General features: G+C 38.7%; 1 protein-coding gene across 1 annotated transcript; it reads left to right on the forward strand.

Moving 5' to 3' along the window:
* Positions 1-273: 273 nt before the first annotated feature.
* LOC124276076 (protocadherin-9-like) lies at positions 274-19,195 on the forward strand. The gene is given in 6 exon segments (XM_046711732.1): positions 274-449; positions 14,546-16,637; positions 16,640-17,316; positions 17,602-17,715; positions 18,235-18,345; positions 18,578-19,195. Coding segments are annotated over 5 exon segments (2,961 nt in total). The 5' UTR covers positions 274-449; positions 14,546-14,590; the 3' UTR covers positions 18,590-19,195.
* Positions 19,196-20,915: the final 1,720 nt, after the last annotated feature.

The raw sequence follows: 20,915 nt of genomic DNA on the forward strand, positions 1-20,915 counted from the left end.
GAGGGTACATCTCTCGACCCTCGTTATCAGTTGTCCACCCCAGGGCTATTGTAACCGGCTTTTCGGACCTACCGAGGTATGATATGTTAAATGGAAGGAAAACAAAGGAAGAGGCAATGCTCGCAGGCCCTTGGCCTTTTACAGCCAATATCCAGAGAATTAAATTCAGTATAGTAGATTCCGTACCGATATGGCTTCTGCGATTTGATTGGCTGAGCGCGGAAGCCATGTTTACCCGGCCATGACATTGTACGCGGGATATTTGCGTTCAGTCGCCTCGCTATATCGTCAATTGGAGCAGAGGTGATGTTCGAGTGAGTGGGGCTGTGTTAAACGGTGAAAGGATTTCGGAATACGCTAGCTGTGGTTGCACCTTGCTGCTGATGAGCGAAGAGTGATTTATTGTTTGTGATTCTCACCTGCGTTTTCGGCGCTCTTTGATGTTACAGGTAAGACAACACAGGGTGATGATAAGGATTATGATGTACGGTAAAGTGTGAGAAATATGACTGTTGTTTTAGCGTGTTGACATATCACACGTGGCTGTGACAAGCGAGCATCGTAATGATTGAAGTTGTTTATTTCAATGCAAACGGTAGCTATTTAGCTTTCGGATTTTCGATGTTTCTTCACCCGCGATATTTAGACAGCGCTAGTGTCAACACACATAACCATAATATTGTCAAGGCAAATATTCGGTAAATGTTTTGATACAAAAATATCATTTCGACATGCAAACGATTTATCTTGAGACTTGAGAAACTGCTTAACACCGTCTGTTTACTAAATATTCATGTAAATTATGTTTTTGGAGTATTTAACAATTTTATGGATAACAGTTTATATTTGGTGAGTGCGACATTTCGATACAGATGCGTGTACCGTTGTCCAAGAATCTGTATCGAAACGTCGCACTCACCAAATAAAAGAAGTTGTTATCCATAAAGTTCGTTCGATATTGCACGTCCCGACTTCTAAAATGCTACTTAAAGATGTTATGTGTACATCAGGTTTGTTTCGATAACCTAGTACACCGCCAAACCATCCGACACAGAAAAATATTCAGGTCAATTTTGTGGATTGAAATCTTCCTCGTCTTCATTAAAACAAATCGTCTTCACTTTGAACATCCTCATCTAGAGGTTCGGCGAGAACGATACATTCAGTTCGTTTGTCGAAAAAACTATGAAATCCCGGAAAGGTAATGAACGCCCGGAAATTCAACATGCCACTGCGAGTAATTGAGGATATTCCACGTACAGCCTGCATTAACAGAAGCACGTTGCGAGAGGCAACACACGCCTGCACTATGTCCACACACTGTGTGGAGACTAAACTTGCAACCAGTCACCTAAGCCCTTTTTCAAGAAAATCCCGAACACTCCCTCATTCGTGCAACGATTCAACTATTTGCTTCATTTTCACTTCCTAGTTAAATACCTTCCAAAATTACAAAAATACTCAGCATTACAAAAACTACTAAGCTAATTAGTCTATTTGCTTAACCAAGTAATCCACTTAACCTTTTAATTATCCGATTATTGTTAATCCGGATTATCTCCAAATCGTAGCCTCATAAACTAACACAACACTCCACACAAACAATGTTTGCATTGGATTAACAGCGACGAGATGAAGATGGAAAGTGGATGTGTGTTAATCTCACGGATGTTTGTGTTTCAGTTTATGATCCCTCCGGGTATGTAAGTCACCATTAGGATAGGATCTTCTTTTAATTATTTTTTACCATTGTCTGTTTTGCCTAACCTATGGAGCGGAATAACGATAATACCATGGAATTAATATGGATCAAATCGGCGTCCTTTGATGCAACTTTGTAACGAACATATTTATCTGCTCTCAATGCAGTTTAACCTCGCACAAATTGTTATGTTAAAAGCAATGCATTTATTTGTTCTACAAAATGTGTATACGTTTGGACATGGTAAATTACATGTACTTATTTATCCTTATTTCAAATAATATGAATGTATGTATCCGTTATTTGCAGTGAACCATTTGAAGGTTATCAAGTTGCAATTAACATATAAAGTAGTATATTATAGTTCCATGTGAAATATCCCTGTCTACACTGAAATAGCATCCTAAACCACCGATCTATTATATTTAGTTCAGGTATTGATTATATTAATTCAGAATTGAAAATCAATTTATATTCATCCATCGTATATAGTTATTCAGTTCTAAAACAAAATTACGAATAATCTGCCAAACAAAAAAACCCCAACAAAACAACAAACCAAACGAACATTTATACAACACCTTGAAAATTCAATATAATTGAGATAAATCAGATGTAAAAATCACACTGTGATTGACAGTTCTCAATTTGTTTGATAATTTCACCAATTGTTAATCTTAGCAAAGTCATCGTACAAAATACAGTGTCCATCAGACTAGTTATTACACAGTGTATACACTATACTATTACCAGTCACTGTTAACACGTTCACACTTGTACAACCCCAGTGTGCAACCAGTCACCTAAGCCCCTTTTCAAGAAAAACCCGAACACTCCCTCATTCGTGCAACGATTCAACTATTTGCTTCATTTTCACTTCGTAGTTAAATATCTTCCAAAATTACAAAAATGCTCAGCATTACAAAAAATCAGAAGTAAAAATCACACTTTGATTGACAGTTCTCAATTTGTTTGATAATTTCACCAACCGTTAATCTTAGAAGTCATCGTACAAAATACAGTGTCCATCAGACTAGTTATTACACATTGTATACACTATACTATTACAAGTCACTGTTAACACGTTCACACCTGTACAACCCCAGTATTAACTATTTACACACAGTACGATTTACAAGTTAACAGGTGATATATAACCATCAACATGACTCAGAGGCTAGTATCGGAACGACCTTTACGAAACAACTACAATCTAAACCGATGAATCACAAAATTGCATATTACTTTAGCAATACGCCACTAAACAAGCATTAAACCCTCTGAACAACTGGGAAGGTCGACCCACTAACAACCACTAGTGTAATCGACAAGTACAAGGTATATATTAGTGTATAATACACTTCAATGTTTCGGTTTTTATCTAATGCTCAAGACGCAGGTGGTGTTGATATATCGTGATAAAGCAGTTATTCATGTTTATTGTGCTGTCTGACAAGGTTGAGTAGATTTATAAACCGGTGTGGGAAATATTTCTCAATAGTCTCTCGTTAATGTGAGTCTTATCAAACCTAAGTGTAAGTATATGTACATATCTATACGTTGACAAAGGTGTAAAAATGTGAGATATGTCTATTAAAAGCCGTGCTCGCATATATTACCGGTTTAATGTAGACAGAAAACACTTGATATAAGTCCAAAGTTGGTGAAAATGGAAATTGATACATTGTCTGACAGAGAGAACGTTTTTTTGTTACAGGACAATGAAAGGTCAAATAAAAAACACCACAAATGACTAACTCAAAAACATAGAATCGCAAATCATTATATTACCATTCTGACACCAGGTGTCGCCGAGACACACGTGCAGGTCCTATTACCATGATATGTCGAGCGTGAAGGTAACAAAATATTCAATATATCCTGGCCTATATCTGTTGAAACATTCGAATATCGTTAATGGTAGCTCGAAGTTCATGTGATTACATGTGCATAAACCATCCGTTTTTCCCTAAATAAAATATAATTAAATTTCACGTGAGATTTGCAAATGAAAAGAAAAACTTGAGAAAACCCTTTTCAAACAACATTTGTGTAGTTTACAGTCGTAATCGGCAAATTATTCTTCTGCGGCTTTAGTTTATAACACTACATTAACGACTCAATTACCTTGACTTGCCTTTGCGTGTGTTTATGATGGGTTACTCAGGTGGGGCATGACACACTCACCTTTTCGAGAAGGATTGTACTAATACAATTTCATTGTGATTCACAAATGGAGATTTTTATTTGCAAATGGTTTTCACACATTACAAAAACCTGCGTCACTTGAGCTTTCTCCCACACGAAATAAACCCAAAGTGATACAGTGTTAAATGCGATCTTAACCCTGGCGTCACCACTTCCTTGCGCTGCTATACAACGACTCGCCACACTATAGATACATAGAGAATACTAAACGACTTTCCGTGTAATACCATTTTATTAGACAGGTTAATGATTTGGTATCAAACAAGCGAGTTTGATACTAAACCTTTCACGAGTTTAATAAAAATGGTATTTCACGGAAGCGACTTTAGTATTCTGTTTATTACTCTCCAAAATAAATTGATAGAAACTGCCTACAGTGTAATGACTCTCAGCTTTCCTCGAGTCAAGCAAGGTCTACTACCATTGTGGCAGAGGCATTAGCATTGTGACGTCATAGCTGTAAACCATTATGACGTCATACGTCTAGCGGTATTACACAAAAGTAATATTGCCGTAAAATATTACATTACAGTATCTTCCACGGGCAAGTAATAAATCATGATATATCTTTACATGAAGCATCTTTTCCGGAAATCCAACGATCACTGTTTGGGAAGGTTCTTTACCTCGATAACCCGGAATGTACAAGTACCATTTCATAAGCAATCCCAGGATAAACGAGTTTTCCCAGTCAGTTTCCAGGTATAACCGTCGTGATAGAAGCCATCTGTTTTGTCCTCCATGTTAACACCCTGTCACCACGTCTGACAAAGTATATTGTACATACCCAGAAACTATGCCAGACATTTTCTCAACAAAAAATACAAGCGGAACCTTTCAAGACAATCACGTCTTTGTGAGCATGCAGACGCCTGCTATATGAACGGTTAGAGCGACAGGTGATGTTATAAAAGAAATTATGGCATGCGTTCAAAATATGAATGATAGTTTTGTGTGTAATCCACGTGGGTGAAGTACGAATGAATCCGTGGATGGCATTTAAGGTCAAATTTACGATGCGTAGTTCAATTTAAACAGTAAACCTCTTTCTGCGTGTAGGAACCCATCCCCATTGAACATGGAATTACCGCAGCATCTGGAGCATCACATATCCGCTTCGATAAACTTCTTCCGCTTCATCTCGGAGTAATAATGTGACTACACAACCGACATAGCTTATGTATGAGTTGTACATTCGCATCTGCTTGAAAGGTATTTAAGATGTTAGCGTGTAAATATCAAAACGCGTCGTTATGGATGACAGATTCGGGTTTATTACAATACACCAGAAGTTGTCATTCATAACCTATGATTTCTTACTCTGGTATCTGTGTTAAAACCCTCCTTGAAGTTTGAGCTTATCGAAGGAAATCGAAAATATAACAATGTATTTATAAGTCATTGCAAGTAATAATCGTGTCGTTTGCAAATTGACACTTGTATATTTCATTGACTGAAATGAACACCTGACATCGGAGATCATGGGCCTCAATAAAGGAAAGGGTAATAACTATTGTATGTGTGTACTTTCGAAAATGACCTTTATAATACACGCGGTGGTTGAAATCTGCAATAAAACTTGTAACGACTGTCCAATATAGTTGTCAAGACGTATGTAGTCCTCACTAGACAAATAGCTTTAGAAAGCCTTTTGCATTCTTTATGACACAACCTCTGCACCCGGGTACTTCACTTGTTGTCTAATTTTACGACTGGTTGCTTCTCGAGATTGACTATTTCAAAGAGACGCCTTTCATTGAAATTTATTATGTGTAACGAAATGTGGTGATTTGATGTACTGACTGACGTCGGTTGCGGCTCGGGTGGGTGTTCGGGTAGGGGAGGGGTGGATTGTCATTAGATTACAACCCCACGGGGGAGGGGGGAGTGTCTGCAGAAATTAGGGGGTTCGGGTTAGGGATGGTTGCGATGAATATCTGGTGGAAATAGCTGGTGAGAGGTGTTCTGATTGGGATCTTTTCAGTTTGTCTCTTTTTCAATTAACGCGCTGAATCCTGCATTGTGAGATAGATTAAGAATTTCGGGAAACAGACAATTATTACAGAACAGTGGTTACTGTTGTGAAAGGAATAAACAGTGTCAGTGTATGTAAGTTGTGTGTAGTTAAAACGCCATATGGTAAAGTGTGTCAAGAGGTTTGTTTTTATCCATTAGAACTAAAATACACATTACCACTAAACCCTGCCACGCCCAACCACGCCCATACCTACTCGGGGGACACCTGTCATATGGGAACCAAAGCTGTGGGTGACGTTCCTAATATTAATCTACATGCAGTCATAATAAGCAGTAAGATTGTTTATTACATGATGACATATACCATCGAATAAACTGGACTCCCCACCCCTTACCCCCGTCCCCATCCACGCACCATCTTCGATCACACATTCTGACAAGCATTAATTTCTTTATCGTTTTTTTATTCATTCGAGTCAAAGGCCACATGCTCATAGGACGTACATTAACAGCATATACACATTTTGCTACACATCAATATATACATGATAAATATACTTCACAAGGTAGTGCTATAGTAATGCACAATACATGATAGATAATAACATTATTGATATAACGATGGGTAAAGCTTAAATGCGAAACATATATACATGTATTTACTTAAATTAACAATGTTTTAGGACATGTGGAACTCATAAATAAAATTAACAAATGCTGCAACAGAGTATGCAGGGTGAATACATGATTCTCGTATATTTGAAAAGGCTGTGTATACAAAAGAAATGGAATTCATTTCTTTATGCACAGTATGAAAGGGTGTAGATAAAATGTAACAAATATGCTTTTCACTTAGGCAACACATCCGTCTTCGATGTATCATTTTGATATCTAATGTCCCTTGTGTACATTAAGCATGCTATCAAATCACTATGTCGCCGTGATGTGTTGTCGATTTCATATGACACTTCCTCTTGTAACCAAAACAAACCCACCATGCCGTAATTAATGTCCATATACAACCTGTCAATCATCTGACAACCAAGCATGTATTCGCTTATTCTATAATATAGCTTGTTAATTGATTCTCGGGGCGGCTTCTTTGTTCTTTGTTTTCCGGAGCAGAATCTTATATTGAAACATGATATGAAAATGATTATCTATTTAAGGGACATGCACGGACATGGAATTGATAAAGCAGAGATGTTTGTTTCAAAACAAGAGACCACCTAGTATCTTTGACACAGGTTTTTGAATGATCATGTTCATATTAAATGGACCCAATATACTGCTATGATGAAGCTAATATATCACGTTAAACTTGATCTTTTTTTCTACGCAAAAATATCAGTATGAGTATATGTAATGTATATTATGATACCGACAAAATTTGTTAATTGCGTCAAACTTTACACTTTCAGAGATACCGTATTAAATATTTTGAAAAAAGGAATTTCCAGATTACTTTTAAAAATAGCAAACGAGTTCTATACATAGCTGTCAACTTCAATACCAGCGCCTTGAGCATGTACTAGTTGCGTGGATATGTGTGTATATCAACATCCAATAACGAAAATAATAATAAATCTATTAGAAAATTAGCTACCAGATCAATAGTAACTAAATGAAAATTCCAAAATTAGAAATCAAAATGAATGAATGAATGAATAAAGTTAGCCATTTTTCAATTAAATCGTTAAAACCAAATATTTCTCCAAAGCATTCCTATTTGCAATATGATATTCCTCCACGCAATACCCCCAGGTGATGTTGCCTCAGAACACACAGACAGTCTGCAGACATCTGTCTTGTGTCTGGAGCAGACGCCCAGACGCCGAAAGGAAAATACACCAAAGTCGCCTTTGTCATCAGCCGTCAATTGCATCAACATGTTTACAATGACGGTTGCTAATTTCTCTCCTCGTCACACATTCCATGTTTATGTTTCGGACTTTAAACAAAAAGGGGCAGTTTAAATCGTTTGTATTTGAATGATTGTCTTGAGTTTATTTATTTAGGAAATCATGGAAACTGACATTCTGTTTAAATACGATACAGACACCAGGTGAAATTGACATCGACATGTCTGAAATGCATGCCATTTTATATTCAATGACGTGATATTTGTGTTTTGTATTGGTCCGTATTAAGTTGATAATACTTTGTTTATACTCGAATACGTGGAGACTGATGAGCAATTCACGAAATATGATGCTCTTTATTGCAAGGAATTATCAATGCGAAATTTGAGCTGGTTTTGACAGAATATAACTACTTGTATCCCATGCATGTTCATTGTCCCACTGAAATAGACATAAAAGCATGTCAATCACGAGAGTATGGCTTTTGATGTCCACTGAATCGGAAACCTCACAATTGGACGACAAATCAATAACCATAATTATATATGAAAATAAGTGCATGTGAATATGCCACAGCCTTGCATGTTAATATGACCATGTTCGCAAGAGCATCAATTTGCATCGATATAGACGATCATCAAGTAAATATGAAACACTTTCATTTGAAAATCTTTTATTCAGCTTAATGGCGATGTCAGTACATTTCTTGTTTAAAATACAGGGTCATAGAAAAATTTCATCTGAATTGAGGGTCATCTTGTCACGTGATTTTGTTTATGCGTAAAAGTAAACAAAGAGCACGATTACGTACATACCAAACAGATTTGTGTAGAATTTAAGGCGGATTACAATAGGATAGTCTATCTGTTTATGTTTCGGCGTCTGCCTGTCTGGGACGATGCAGTTTAGATGACTGCAGATTGTCTGCATGTACGGGGACACTGACCCTGGGGGATAGCTTACGTTAGGGATGACGCTTCAATGTATGACCCAACAACACAAGATTATGGGTTAAATTAATCCATGTGATGGAAAGTTTGGAATTAGGTATACGTTACTAGGTTTGCCTTTGTGGGGAATAATAATAAAAATAACCATATAAGTAAAAATGAGGGTGGTGAGGACAGTTTGATGATGATGATGATGGATGATGATGATGATGATGGTGGTGGTGGTGGTGATGATGGTGGTGGTGGTGGTGGTTTTGATGATGATGATGACGACGAAATTTTACAAAATCAATCGGTACAACATGTCATTGTCAAGAACGGCCAACGACTGGGCTGATATTAATGCTAATGTTAACAATGCTAATAATAATAATACACAGCCAAACCAAGATGCATACACAGTGGTTGAAAACAGCATACACCCAAAGCCAATTCACACAGTTTCCCAACATCGTGTTTAAACTAATTCAGCATAACCCACCACGGCACGAGGCTATTCAGTAGTCACCACGTGTACAGTAGCTGCTACTTTAACAGCCGAAACACGGACATGACCCGCTGTTTATGGACATATGAATTTATGTCCAGTGCCTATCATCGGGAATGTGAGCTCTATCTGTCATGTATTTAAAACACCACGTATCCCCGATCTACCGCTATAGATCTAAACCTACTACTGTAGATCTTAACCGGCAAGTTTACATTTCAGTCACGTACAATGACTTATACATATAAGTATTAGTATTCCACGAGCTGAATGACACATAGCCACTGTTATGAATTAATGTGACGCTCTTTGTTTCTGGGTAATTTGGTTATGAGTACCGTGACACTCTAATGCGATGGGTTTTACATTATTCAAGGAGGTTCTCATATTAAATTGATGGCTAAACTGGCGTGTCGTCACCTGCGTCATAAAAGTGTGAGAAGTCATCAATAATGGGCCTGTATTCATGTATATTGTTCCCCTGCTCGATGTCTAGCCGGGCAGGTTGTTAATTTTATGGTATAGACAACTTTACTGTTATACAGGCATTGTACATTTCCACAATTAGAATGTCTATTTTAATCAATCATCGAGCTGAGTGAAACTGACAATACAATTAATCGTTTTTACATATAGAAATATTGCAGACATGGTTAAACTTGGGAAGATAATGTAATACATAAGGCAGTAACGGTATATCGTTTCTTTGGTCAAAATATATTCGTATTTCCAAATAATTATTCTTAAATGACAACTATTTGGAGTACTTGAGGTTTAACGCCACTTTGAGGAGTATAACACTTCCATCACTGTTAATTTTGAAACAAGAATGAATGAGTGAGTATGGTTTTACGCCGCTTCTAGTAATATTCCGTCAGTAGCAAGGAGGGGGGCAGATATGGACTTCACACAATATAGGCCAGTGGGGAATCGAAGCCGTGACTAGCGAACGCTGTAACCATTAGGCTACCCAAACGTCGCTTTAAATCAGGAAATATATCTCTAAATGACTTATGACATCGAAAATGTCTTATTGCACCTAAGAGGTATATAGGGTTAAATCCTCCAGCTTCTGAATCAGTTTTAACAGTTCCCTGTTTTCGTATACCTAACAATTCACATCCCCGGATAAAATAAATTGCAAGAAAAATTGCCTTATCCTATAGGTCGTGTTGGATTCACTATTAGTCACGTTTAACTGAAACGTCTCTCCCTTCAACAGACCTTTAACAAAAACATCGGTCTAGCAAATCAGGTCAAAGGGTTATTCTTTCCGTCCTTGTTGTCAATTTCGCGTGACCTAGTCTCATTCCTAACGTTCAAGTCAGGGACTGTTTCACAACCTGATGTATTTAGACATGAAATACAAACCACCTTTAATACACATCTATAGAAAATCGCAAAGGCCGCGACGATCAGAGTAAGATAGATGCATGTAGATAGGTATCAAAACAAAGGATTCCTGGCCACACACGTCCGACGATGTTACAATATGATATAGCTGTCAGTGAGATGCTTATCCCTTGTGTAACGTATATGATTGACACTTGTGGTGTACTTTGCATGCCTATTTCAATGTTGTTGATTTCAGACATCACGACGACGTCAGATTGACAGTCAGACTGACATGTATGCTGTTAATTAAGATAAATCGTATTATTTTTGAGTCATCGGTATAAGCCGAACATAAATACGTGACATTTTGATGGATAATGTTAAAAGAACGGAAAATATTTTATATGTTTTCAATGAAAGCAGTATGATTACTTGAGCGTATGATGGATGTGTATTATAAATTTCTTTAAAGTGTCTCAAATAATTTATCAATTTAAAAATACAACGACCATGTAAACGTAACTGACTGTAATCTGAATAATGTGAAAACTTTTGATGTTATTTAGTTCCAATGCGTACAATTGACAAGATCAGGGGCTTGTATATTTTGAAATAGACATCAGAGCGGTCTGCACATCATCGGTAATTACTTAATATAAATCATCATGTTCATGTCAATTAATGACAATAGACACAACATATGTCGGAGCACATCTTGACATGTCTGTCATATTTAGCAAGTCAGTTTCATTCTTAACCATGTCAATTACAAAGATGCGTCTTTACGTACAATTAAGATAATTATTTCGGATCAAAGTCGGCGGGTTCGATGTAGATGTGTGAAAACGTCTGTTGGCGATAACCTGTCAAGTTGCAATTTGGGGCAAATACCCGCGGGTCCTCAAGAATCCCAGACAACATTTGGCCATCAAATGGATGTGATTTTGTCAATCGCACCTTCGGTTGTATCTTCAGGGTGTTAATTCTTTTACGGCCAACTAGACCAGCCGATTCATCAAATGGGATTAAGTCCGTTGAGCAAACAATTAAACATTACGAAACAATAGAAGGGAACATGGGTGGCCAATTACTTGAGTCCGGCAACAGGCTTCAGCCAATCGCCAGTGGTCAAGACAATAGGACCGCTAACCAAACAATAGGAGGTATTTCGGACATGTCCTTAGAGCCCGTCTGCCCATTATAAACAGCGATTACCCTGGCTGGGAGATTGTCTTGTATTTTGGTTTGCTTTGAGCCAATGGTGATGCCCAGAGGTGCCTACTGGTATTAAGTAGGGTGCGGGTCGGAGATAGATTACTTGTGTCTGTGACTGTGATGAGCAAGGTTCAATCCTGAGACAGTTTGGATAACAGTTAGTGTGACTGAACATAGCCAACTGGATACCATTACTGGAGTTTCCTCTACTGTAACGTGAGTAGATGTTATGTGATCATCTTTAATCAGTATTTGATTTGAAGTGGATGTGCTTTGAGAAATCCCTTGATTGTTAAATGATCTCAGTGGATCTGTGTGTAATTAAGTTTGAAATAGTACTAACGGGTGAAATGTTGAAGGGGAAAATAGTTTTGATACAATTTTATCATGATATATGTAAGTGATTTGAATGAATGTGGCAGATTTTAAACCGTGCATATATATATAAGGTGTTATGTGAGCATATATGTAACATTAAAAATTACTTAAGATTTAAATCATGGAATGTATGATTATTTTCATTCTTAACCATAATTCATATGACAGGACAGTGAACATGTTTAAACATACATTTCTCCCGTTGCTTTAATAATCTCTTCTCCGATGACAGTCAGGATGCACTAGTCGTGAGATGCTATGAGTTGCAGATGAAATATAATGACTGTGTTGTTGTGTAATATACCTCTACATAATCAACAAGTTTAGAATCTAATGAAACAATACTGGATTTTGCTGAAACTAGAATTTTTTGGTAAATGCTCAGTATTTTTAATGCTAAAAAATGTGGAACATTAAATATAAACCATTTTCTTCTATAAAATATTTTCTGTATTGAAAGACGTGTAGGTCCTCTATAGGACGACCTATGTTTAACATCCTAATCCCATGGCGTCCGGCTGTCATGATGAACGCTGTCTTCATCTTAACGTTAATGTTATCAGGAGTAGATCTTGTCATTCTGTCCTGCGTCTAAAGCACTCTGATTACGTTCTCCTCTCATCTGTTTACATAAAGCGACACAAAGCCTCCTCGACAATTCGCAATGTAAAGGTCACAGGTTAGAGAGTCGCCCCCTGCCCCACGTCGCTAGACCCTGCCCTGTTGTATTGTACAGGTTAAGTACTTCGCCGTTATTGACTGAGATGCTCTCTCTGAAGATAACAGAAGTACCTTGACAAAATGATTCAATTTGATTTAATTCAATTTTATTGTGTAATTCATTGTCACTCATCAATTCAACATATTACGTCAGAATTGACCCGTGCCTCCTTAATAAAGTGGAGAAAGTGTAAGAATTTCTCACACCTGTGAAACCGTGACGAGAAGCCGTTTGGAACCGGTGTAGGGGCATTTTGTACCCCATTGTTATTTGATTACGGGCGCTCCTATGCTTATTTCGGTCCCTTTGAGAGCCCTTAATGGATTTTCTCTGCGGCAAACAAACGGGCAATTTTAGGGTAGTGCTTTTGCCTCCAGCTAAGATATGATGGTCCGATACGAGAATGAATCATGTGATTCCCCAAAACGATAAAACTGAAATTATGTGCCCTCGTGGCTCGGCTTTGTTAAACGTGACCTGTGACTGTTTTCCACAGAGAGATATTTGTCTCATAAAACAGGTTTGCAAGTCTCAAAGCAGTGGCGCGATTTAAGTCTTTATTGAGGCACTGACAGTGTTTACGTCCCCAAAATTTATTTCATTATTTTTCATTTGCACTTTTATCGCGTTTATCCCATTTATCAGCCGAGAGACACCCCTAAGATAATGTGACTCCAAAAGGCGATAGTGTGCCCTATTCATGAATTTATTTTATCAGTAAGTTTCGTTCATAAGCTTCATATACACACCATTAGCACTTAAGTCGCGTTTTCACTTTGAATTTTGGATTTTGTTTAGACATTGGGATTAGCCTCCGACAGTTTGTATGTACCTGTGGCAGCTTTATGTGAACTATCAAGATTTTATGTGGCTTAATTGTCTTGCACGTTAGAGATTTGGACAGGTTATCGAATAAAGGGTAATTTCAAATTTGTCCCGTCTTTCAAACATTACAGTACATTTCCATTAACTATTATCTTTGTGTTTGGTGTTGAGATAAAACAAACCCATAAGTGTACATTTCATGTCAGTCTCCCTAAACCGTGCATACACAACCACGTGTCAATATAATAAATTGTCTCTTTTTCATTTGAGCGTTGACTCGTCTTGTCACTAATAGAGTAATAAATTTAGAAATTCAATTTCAAGAATTAGGGTGTCCGTATGCTGATATACGCGTTGAGAGCGACAAAGGCTGTCTGTTGGGACGGCACGGAGGTCGGATTGTTTATTTCATGTATATTTCAACCACGAGTCAGTCAGGCGTACATAACATGTTATTGAAAGCACAGTCTCATCATTCGTCGAGCGCCTCATTGAGAGAGGGTCACAAGTGACATGTGTCGGTGGAGCGACTCGCGGCCACCAATATTTGCTTGTCCTCATTGAGGAAGCGTGTCTAGAATACAATCGTCATTGTCACAGACATTCTTGTATATTTCACACTTTGTATACGATGGACGTACAGGGACGTACTATAGGCGCATGTCAATTTCACCATTATATTGGTCGATTTCATTCCGATGGGTTCCTGTGTATATCACAATAAAACAGGATCAACATTGTAGCCGAGATGAGTATGTTTATTTTGGACATGGTGGTCCTATGTGTTCATTATCTTTTTGACATGCTAGGTGAAATTGAAGCTCGTGTATTTCACGTTGGTGATTCGGAGTGACACGGTGTTAATATCTCTCTTGTATATTTCAGACGAACCAATGCTGTAACGGACACGGAGGATAGGAAGATTGCAATATGGCGATGCTAATTTCAGCGCTAATGGTTCTGATTTCAACGACGCTCGTCAGTTGTCAGAATATCACTTTTGAGATCGCGGAAGGACAAGAAGCCCCCGTGTCGGTTGGGAATGTGGCCAGCGCATCTAATCTTCAACAACAGGTTGGCGAGACTGAGTTTCGGGCCCTGAGGTACAGCATTGTCTCTCAGGAAAGCAAGGTGGATACCTTCTTCAGAGTTGATGAAACATCGGGGGAAATATTCACAACCGACGTGTTGGACCGTGAAAGTTTTTGTGAACATGTGTCACTGTGTTTGTTGTCGCTGGATATAGCAGCGCAGTCATCTAGAAGCGCCTTTTTCAGAAAAATCACAGTCAGCATCAACCTGAAAGACATTAATGATAACCCACCACGTTTCGGGAATTCAGAATTTCGATACAATCTGTCTGAAGGCGCATCAGTGGGGACAAAGATTTCACTCCCGCTTGCAACAGATAAAGACTCGAATGAACAAAACCTTGTGCAGCATTATCAACTTTCACCCAGTTCTCTGACATTCGCTCTTGATCCTGTTACAACAGATGGTAAAATTTCTAGCTTGTCATTATCTTTGACAGGTGAAATTGACAGAGAATCTCAAGACGAGTATGCATTTATTCTGAAAGCTACTGACGGTGGGAGTCCTACAAGGACAGGTACTCTCTCCATAATTATTAACATAATCGACGAAAATGACAATGAACCTGTTTTCCAGCGCGGTATCTACGAAGCCACTCTTCCAGAGAGCGCCGATATTGACTCCACCGTGGTGCAAGTGTCAGCTGTCGACATCGACATGGATGAAAACGCCAAAATATCCTATTTTTTCTCAATACCAACTCAAGAACGCGTTTTGAAGCATTTTTCGATTGAGGAATCTACGGGACTTATTAGCGTTAAATCCACTTTGAACTCTGAAGGTGGTTCAATCTTTGATTTCCAAGTTAAAGCAGTTGATCACGGAAACCCTCAACTGTTTGCCGAGGCTCAAGTCATCGTCGCTGTCACCGACAACGTTAATGACCCTCCTGTGATTGACGTTAAGTTGTTGTTCGCTGAAGACGGTGCTGCTGCCGTTCCAGAGTCGTCTACTATTGGTAGAACTGCAGTGTTGATTTCTGTGAAGGATTCTGATTCGGGAAGAAATGGACTGGTTGCTTGTCAAATCAGTGGTCAGTATTTCCAACTCCAGAAACTTGAACAAACGGAATATAGAGTGATAGTTGCTCGGTCGTTAGATCGGGAAGGAATGCACGTGCATAACGTGACTGTCACGTGTCAGGATCAGGGCACGCCCCCTTTGTCTTCCAGCCAGGAGTTCCTGATCCGTGTTACCGACGATAATGACAATCCCCCGCTGTTTTCACAAGAAAAGTACTTCAAGAGTATTGACGAAAACAACGCTTTCCCGGTGTCGTTAGGCGAGGTCAAAGCCAGCGATAAAGACTTTGGTAAAAATGGTGAAATCGTGTACAAACTTGATACTCTTGCTTCCCTGTCCTTCAATATTGACGAATCCACAGGTGAAATTTCGGCCATTAGGACTTTCGACAGGGAGGCGGTTCCGAAATATACGTTTAAAGTGTTTGCAGTTGACAAGGGTGAGGTACCATTGACCGGAACGACCACCGTTGTTGTCAACATCGGCGACAAGAACGACCAGAGGCCCGCCTTCTCCAACGTATCGTACGTGTTCTCTGTAAAGGAGAATTCTCCCGTTGGTACTTTCGTTGGAAAAGTTAAAGCGACAGATTCAGATGTTGGTAAAGGAGGTGAAGTGCAATACACACTGCGTGGATCGCCTGTCAACGGTGTTATACCTTTCACAGTTAATGCAAAAGGTGAAATCAGCACCGCGGCTGAAATTGACTACGAATCGATGGAAACATACAATTTCGACATTCTGGCGTCCGACCTTGGCACCCCGCCACAGATAACATCAGTGCCAATCAAAATCCGTATCCTTGACGACAATGACAACCATCCCGAAATCAATTTCCCTGTGCCAAGCAACGACTCAATTTCCATCCCCACAATATGGAACCCGGTACTGAAATTGCAATTGTGCAAGCCTATGACCTAGACTCTGGACTCAATGGATGGCTCACGTACTCAATCGTCACAGCTAATCAAACCGGCTTGTTTCAAATCAGCGCCAGCAGTGGTGTCATCAGACTCGGCCGTGCAGCCACGGACAAGGATGTGAAGAAGTACAACATCAACATCAGCGTTCACGACGACGGCACCCCCCAGAGAGCCACCTACGCCGTCCTCAACGTTGAAATCGTTCACGCAGACGCTTATACAGCGACGTCCAGTGACACGAACATGAAAATCGTCATTGTCCTCGTCTGTATAACAGCTGTATTAGCTATTGTAGTCCTTGGAACTCTATTCACTATTCGATACGTGGACAATAGGCGCAAATACAAAGACTACACCGATGGCGAGAAGAGCCAATATTCCTCATCCAAATCTTCTTCCAAGAGGAGTAAAAAGGAATTTAACGAATTAAAACCTGGTATTATTCTGGTCACCGAGGGTAACAAGCTCACGAAGAAGACTGTGACTTTTAAAAATGACACTAAAGACAACAAAAGTGACGTTTTCGCTACGGAGGAATCTCAATACAATCAACTGAGGCACTTGAGTGAAAGTCAGAATAAAAGCAATACAGCGTCACCAGCTAAAAATAATAAAAAGGTAGGCATTCCATATGAAAATATGAGTTTACATCAATCAATACATTATGATTTATAAATACATGAGTTAATCACATGTCAGTGTCATTTAGTAAAGGTCAATCAATACGTTGTAAAATATCAAATAAATACCAAATTTAATCATATGTCCGTAATGAACTCATTTATATTGCATTAAATTTAACGATGACATGTTTGCCTATTCAAACACGATTGTTTATGATCTGTAGTAGTTGACATCATGATTTGAAATGGACATCACTAATATATTTCATGTCTATTTCAGTCACGAGTGCCATCTTCCTCCAGCTCAATAGAGGGGGAAGTTAGTGTGGTGGACATCCTCCATCAACACAAGGCATTAGTACAGTCTCTCCGTTTAAAGAAGACTCCTAATAATGTAAGTATATCGTCAATGGGAATCGTACTGGTATATGTCATGTCCATAACGTAAAGAAGCCTTAAGCAATGCCTGCCATGAACTGAGTGAATGAGTTTAGTTTTACGCCGCACTCAGCAATATTCCAGCTATATGGCGGCGGTCTGTAATCAAGTCTGGACCAGACAATCCAGTGATCAACAGCATGAGCATCGATCTACGCAATTTGGATACGGTGACCTGTGTCAACCAAGTCAGCGAGCCTGACTACCCGATCCCGTTAGTCGCCTCTTACGTCATACATGGGTTACTGAAGATCAATTCTAACCCGGATCTTCACGGGTCTGCCATGTACTGACAACGGCTGTTGCACAATATCAGAGAAAGAAATGTCTGATTGTTTTGATTTTTATTTACTACAAACCATGATAAATTCGATTGACCGTTTGGTATTAAAACATATGGATAATGGAAAGAGAACCCGATTTACTAAGTATTTAACATTTGACTGTAATGCTCATATGTTATGTATTATTACAGGCAAAAGATGGAGAGAAGGACCCGGATGTTTGGAGTGACACGTCAGGGGAGACAATCGGAACTGATAGCGGCCATGGCGGAAGTGACCTTGACATGAACAATAGTCTCAAGGTAAAGCTTTGTCCTGAGGTCACAGCTCTGAAAACGTCTTCATGAAATTCAAAGAAAATATTACACATCTCCATTAAAGGTTATGCCGTTGTGCAAAAGGACATATAAAATGATATTTTCAACATTGATGCATTTCTGAAGAAGAATATTTGTTAATGTGTAATGGTGATCTTTTTGTATGAATTTTGGTGTGAGTTTAGTGGTTTAAAATGTCTTTATTTTGATCTTCCAGATGTCCGTTTGATGCAATAGCTTCCAGACACCTGTTCAGCTTTAACCTTGCGTCAGCATTACCACGCGTCACATACCAGTGAATACATGTTCATTTCATATCCTGATTGACACTGCCAAGGTCATTACTCCACGCAGATGAAATCGACATGTGAATCACAAGTCCATCGATCCAATGAAATGTCTACCAAATGTGTTTTATAAATGAACTTTGAAAAAATCGAAAGTGTTATTTTTCAGACATATATATGTTCACCCTGACAAATTGTAGAAATTCAACTTTGAATTGATTGATCTATTTTATACATAATATATACGCCAACGTGTCAATACATAATATATGCAACGATGTCAAAATATGGGTACAATGTACACTATGATTCAGCATAAATTCTCCGAAGTGCATAATCAGTTCCATTGGCCGAGAACTTACTGTCTTATACATTGCACAAATAATATGTTCATTTCGTGTGTCCATCATTCTTAACAACATTGGTCCACTTGCTCACTCTTGTTCATTGCCGTTATACAGATGTATATTTCTTCATTGTTTGTACATAGCACTTGTTAATTTTGTACGTTTACATTGTTATTGTTAATAAATTGACTAATGAATTTACATAACTGTCTGTGTTTCTCTGAAATGACGATCACACATTGCCAATGCAGTGAAGGCTGGGCCGTGTTTAAGCTCGATTGGGGCATAAGGTACAGTAATAGGCGCCCTAATCATTCATAAAGGCTATAAACACTCAACTTATTATAGCTAATTTACATTAAACATGGTAAAATGCTACGGTTATACATTATGGCTTCCCTGTAGCACATACCAACTGGTCCCGAACTGGGACAAAAACATTATCATAATTTATAATTGGTTCGTTGGTCTGAAACTTTTCACAAGCGACAGCTGTGGTCGTTTTGGGGATAAACCGTAAACTGTTAGAACGGGTTTTAAAAAGTTATACATTATTCCCTCAAATTTCTGTAACCACAATTTCGCACAACGAGGGAAATAGGTCTATTCGAGAAACATTAACAGGTAATAGGTCCACCAAAAATTTCTAATTATCACCAAGACGTATTCATGGTTAGAAACTTCGTTTTAGTTTCTTGTCCTTAAGGCGTTTCTACATAGTCACCATCCAAAGTTACACATGACTCTCAACGTTTCTTGACCTTGCGCACACGCCTGAATTTAGACTAATGCTTAGTCTCTGAATATATATATAATTTTGATAGTAACAAACAAGCCCATTTAAATTGAAAAGGAGCCCTAGGAAGACCAGAGCCTGAACCTCAGGAAATCTAGACTTGCTTTATTTAGGGCTTTAGCACTGCCAGAGAGGGCTTTGCAGTAGGGAAAATAATGTGGTTCAGGGACTGTGAGACAGACTAGCCTGAATTGAACCCCTGATTTCATGAAAAACCAACCCCCCACGTCTTGAATGGGGATTGGTATCGTCAAAACGGCGCCCACTTCAGTGCTCATCTGTGAGGGACATATGACCGCTTTGAAAATTCTCACAACAGTATCGTAAGATGGGGTATCTTTGCCATAAACAGATTTCATCTCCTCGTGAATCTGTCGGGCAGTGCAGCCCTGCAACTGCAAAAACCTGATAACACTGCGCGGCTCAATTTTCTCCATGCTTGGGGTTACTCGTGATAAACTAGCACAGGATTGAATGAAGAGAAGTAAATAGTTTTTGGTCCATTAACTAGAAAAGGATCACTTATGTTACCTTCAAATTTTCATAATAATTTCTCAATAAATTCATGGCGATAAATAGAAGTTTTGCTATTTCCGGACATGTACTTTAATGACCTCGCTATTTGGCATCAATGTCAACTGTGCCATATATTAACCCACTGATTCTGTACTTGCAATAATTATGAATGTTCGATACCAGTGATATTATTTCAATTGATTGAATACAGTTAAAGCCAGTACATGTTATTGACAAATATATTGCACTGGGTGGATGAGGTAATATGCTTGGTAGTTTGCCAATGGCTTTTCGTCACGTGCCACGATGTTAATGAATACTCACTCACTCACCCAATGATATTCAGTAATATTCAGATCACATTGATGAACAATTCATTTTAGATTTCATAACACTTTACATCACAATGCATGGGTAAACTGATCGTATTTGGTCATTTGGATTCTAGTTCCAATCATTTGCCAACGTTTCGAGTACGATAAATGAGAAAAGTCAAGGCGAGGGAAATAATATTGTTTATCGCCGCAGTCGGCACTAAGACACGTTGACGTGAACGTAAGGGTGTTCTTCCAAGACGAAACAGTGGTTAATTCGATTCATACCCTCGGG

Source organism: Haliotis rubra, unplaced genomic scaffold (genome assembly GCF_003918875.1).
Source record: "Haliotis rubra isolate DU_JTF1 unplaced genomic scaffold, ASM391887v1 Scf205, whole genome shotgun sequence".
Classification (NCBI taxonomy): domain Eukaryota; kingdom Metazoa; phylum Mollusca; class Gastropoda; order Lepetellida; family Haliotidae; genus Haliotis; species Haliotis rubra.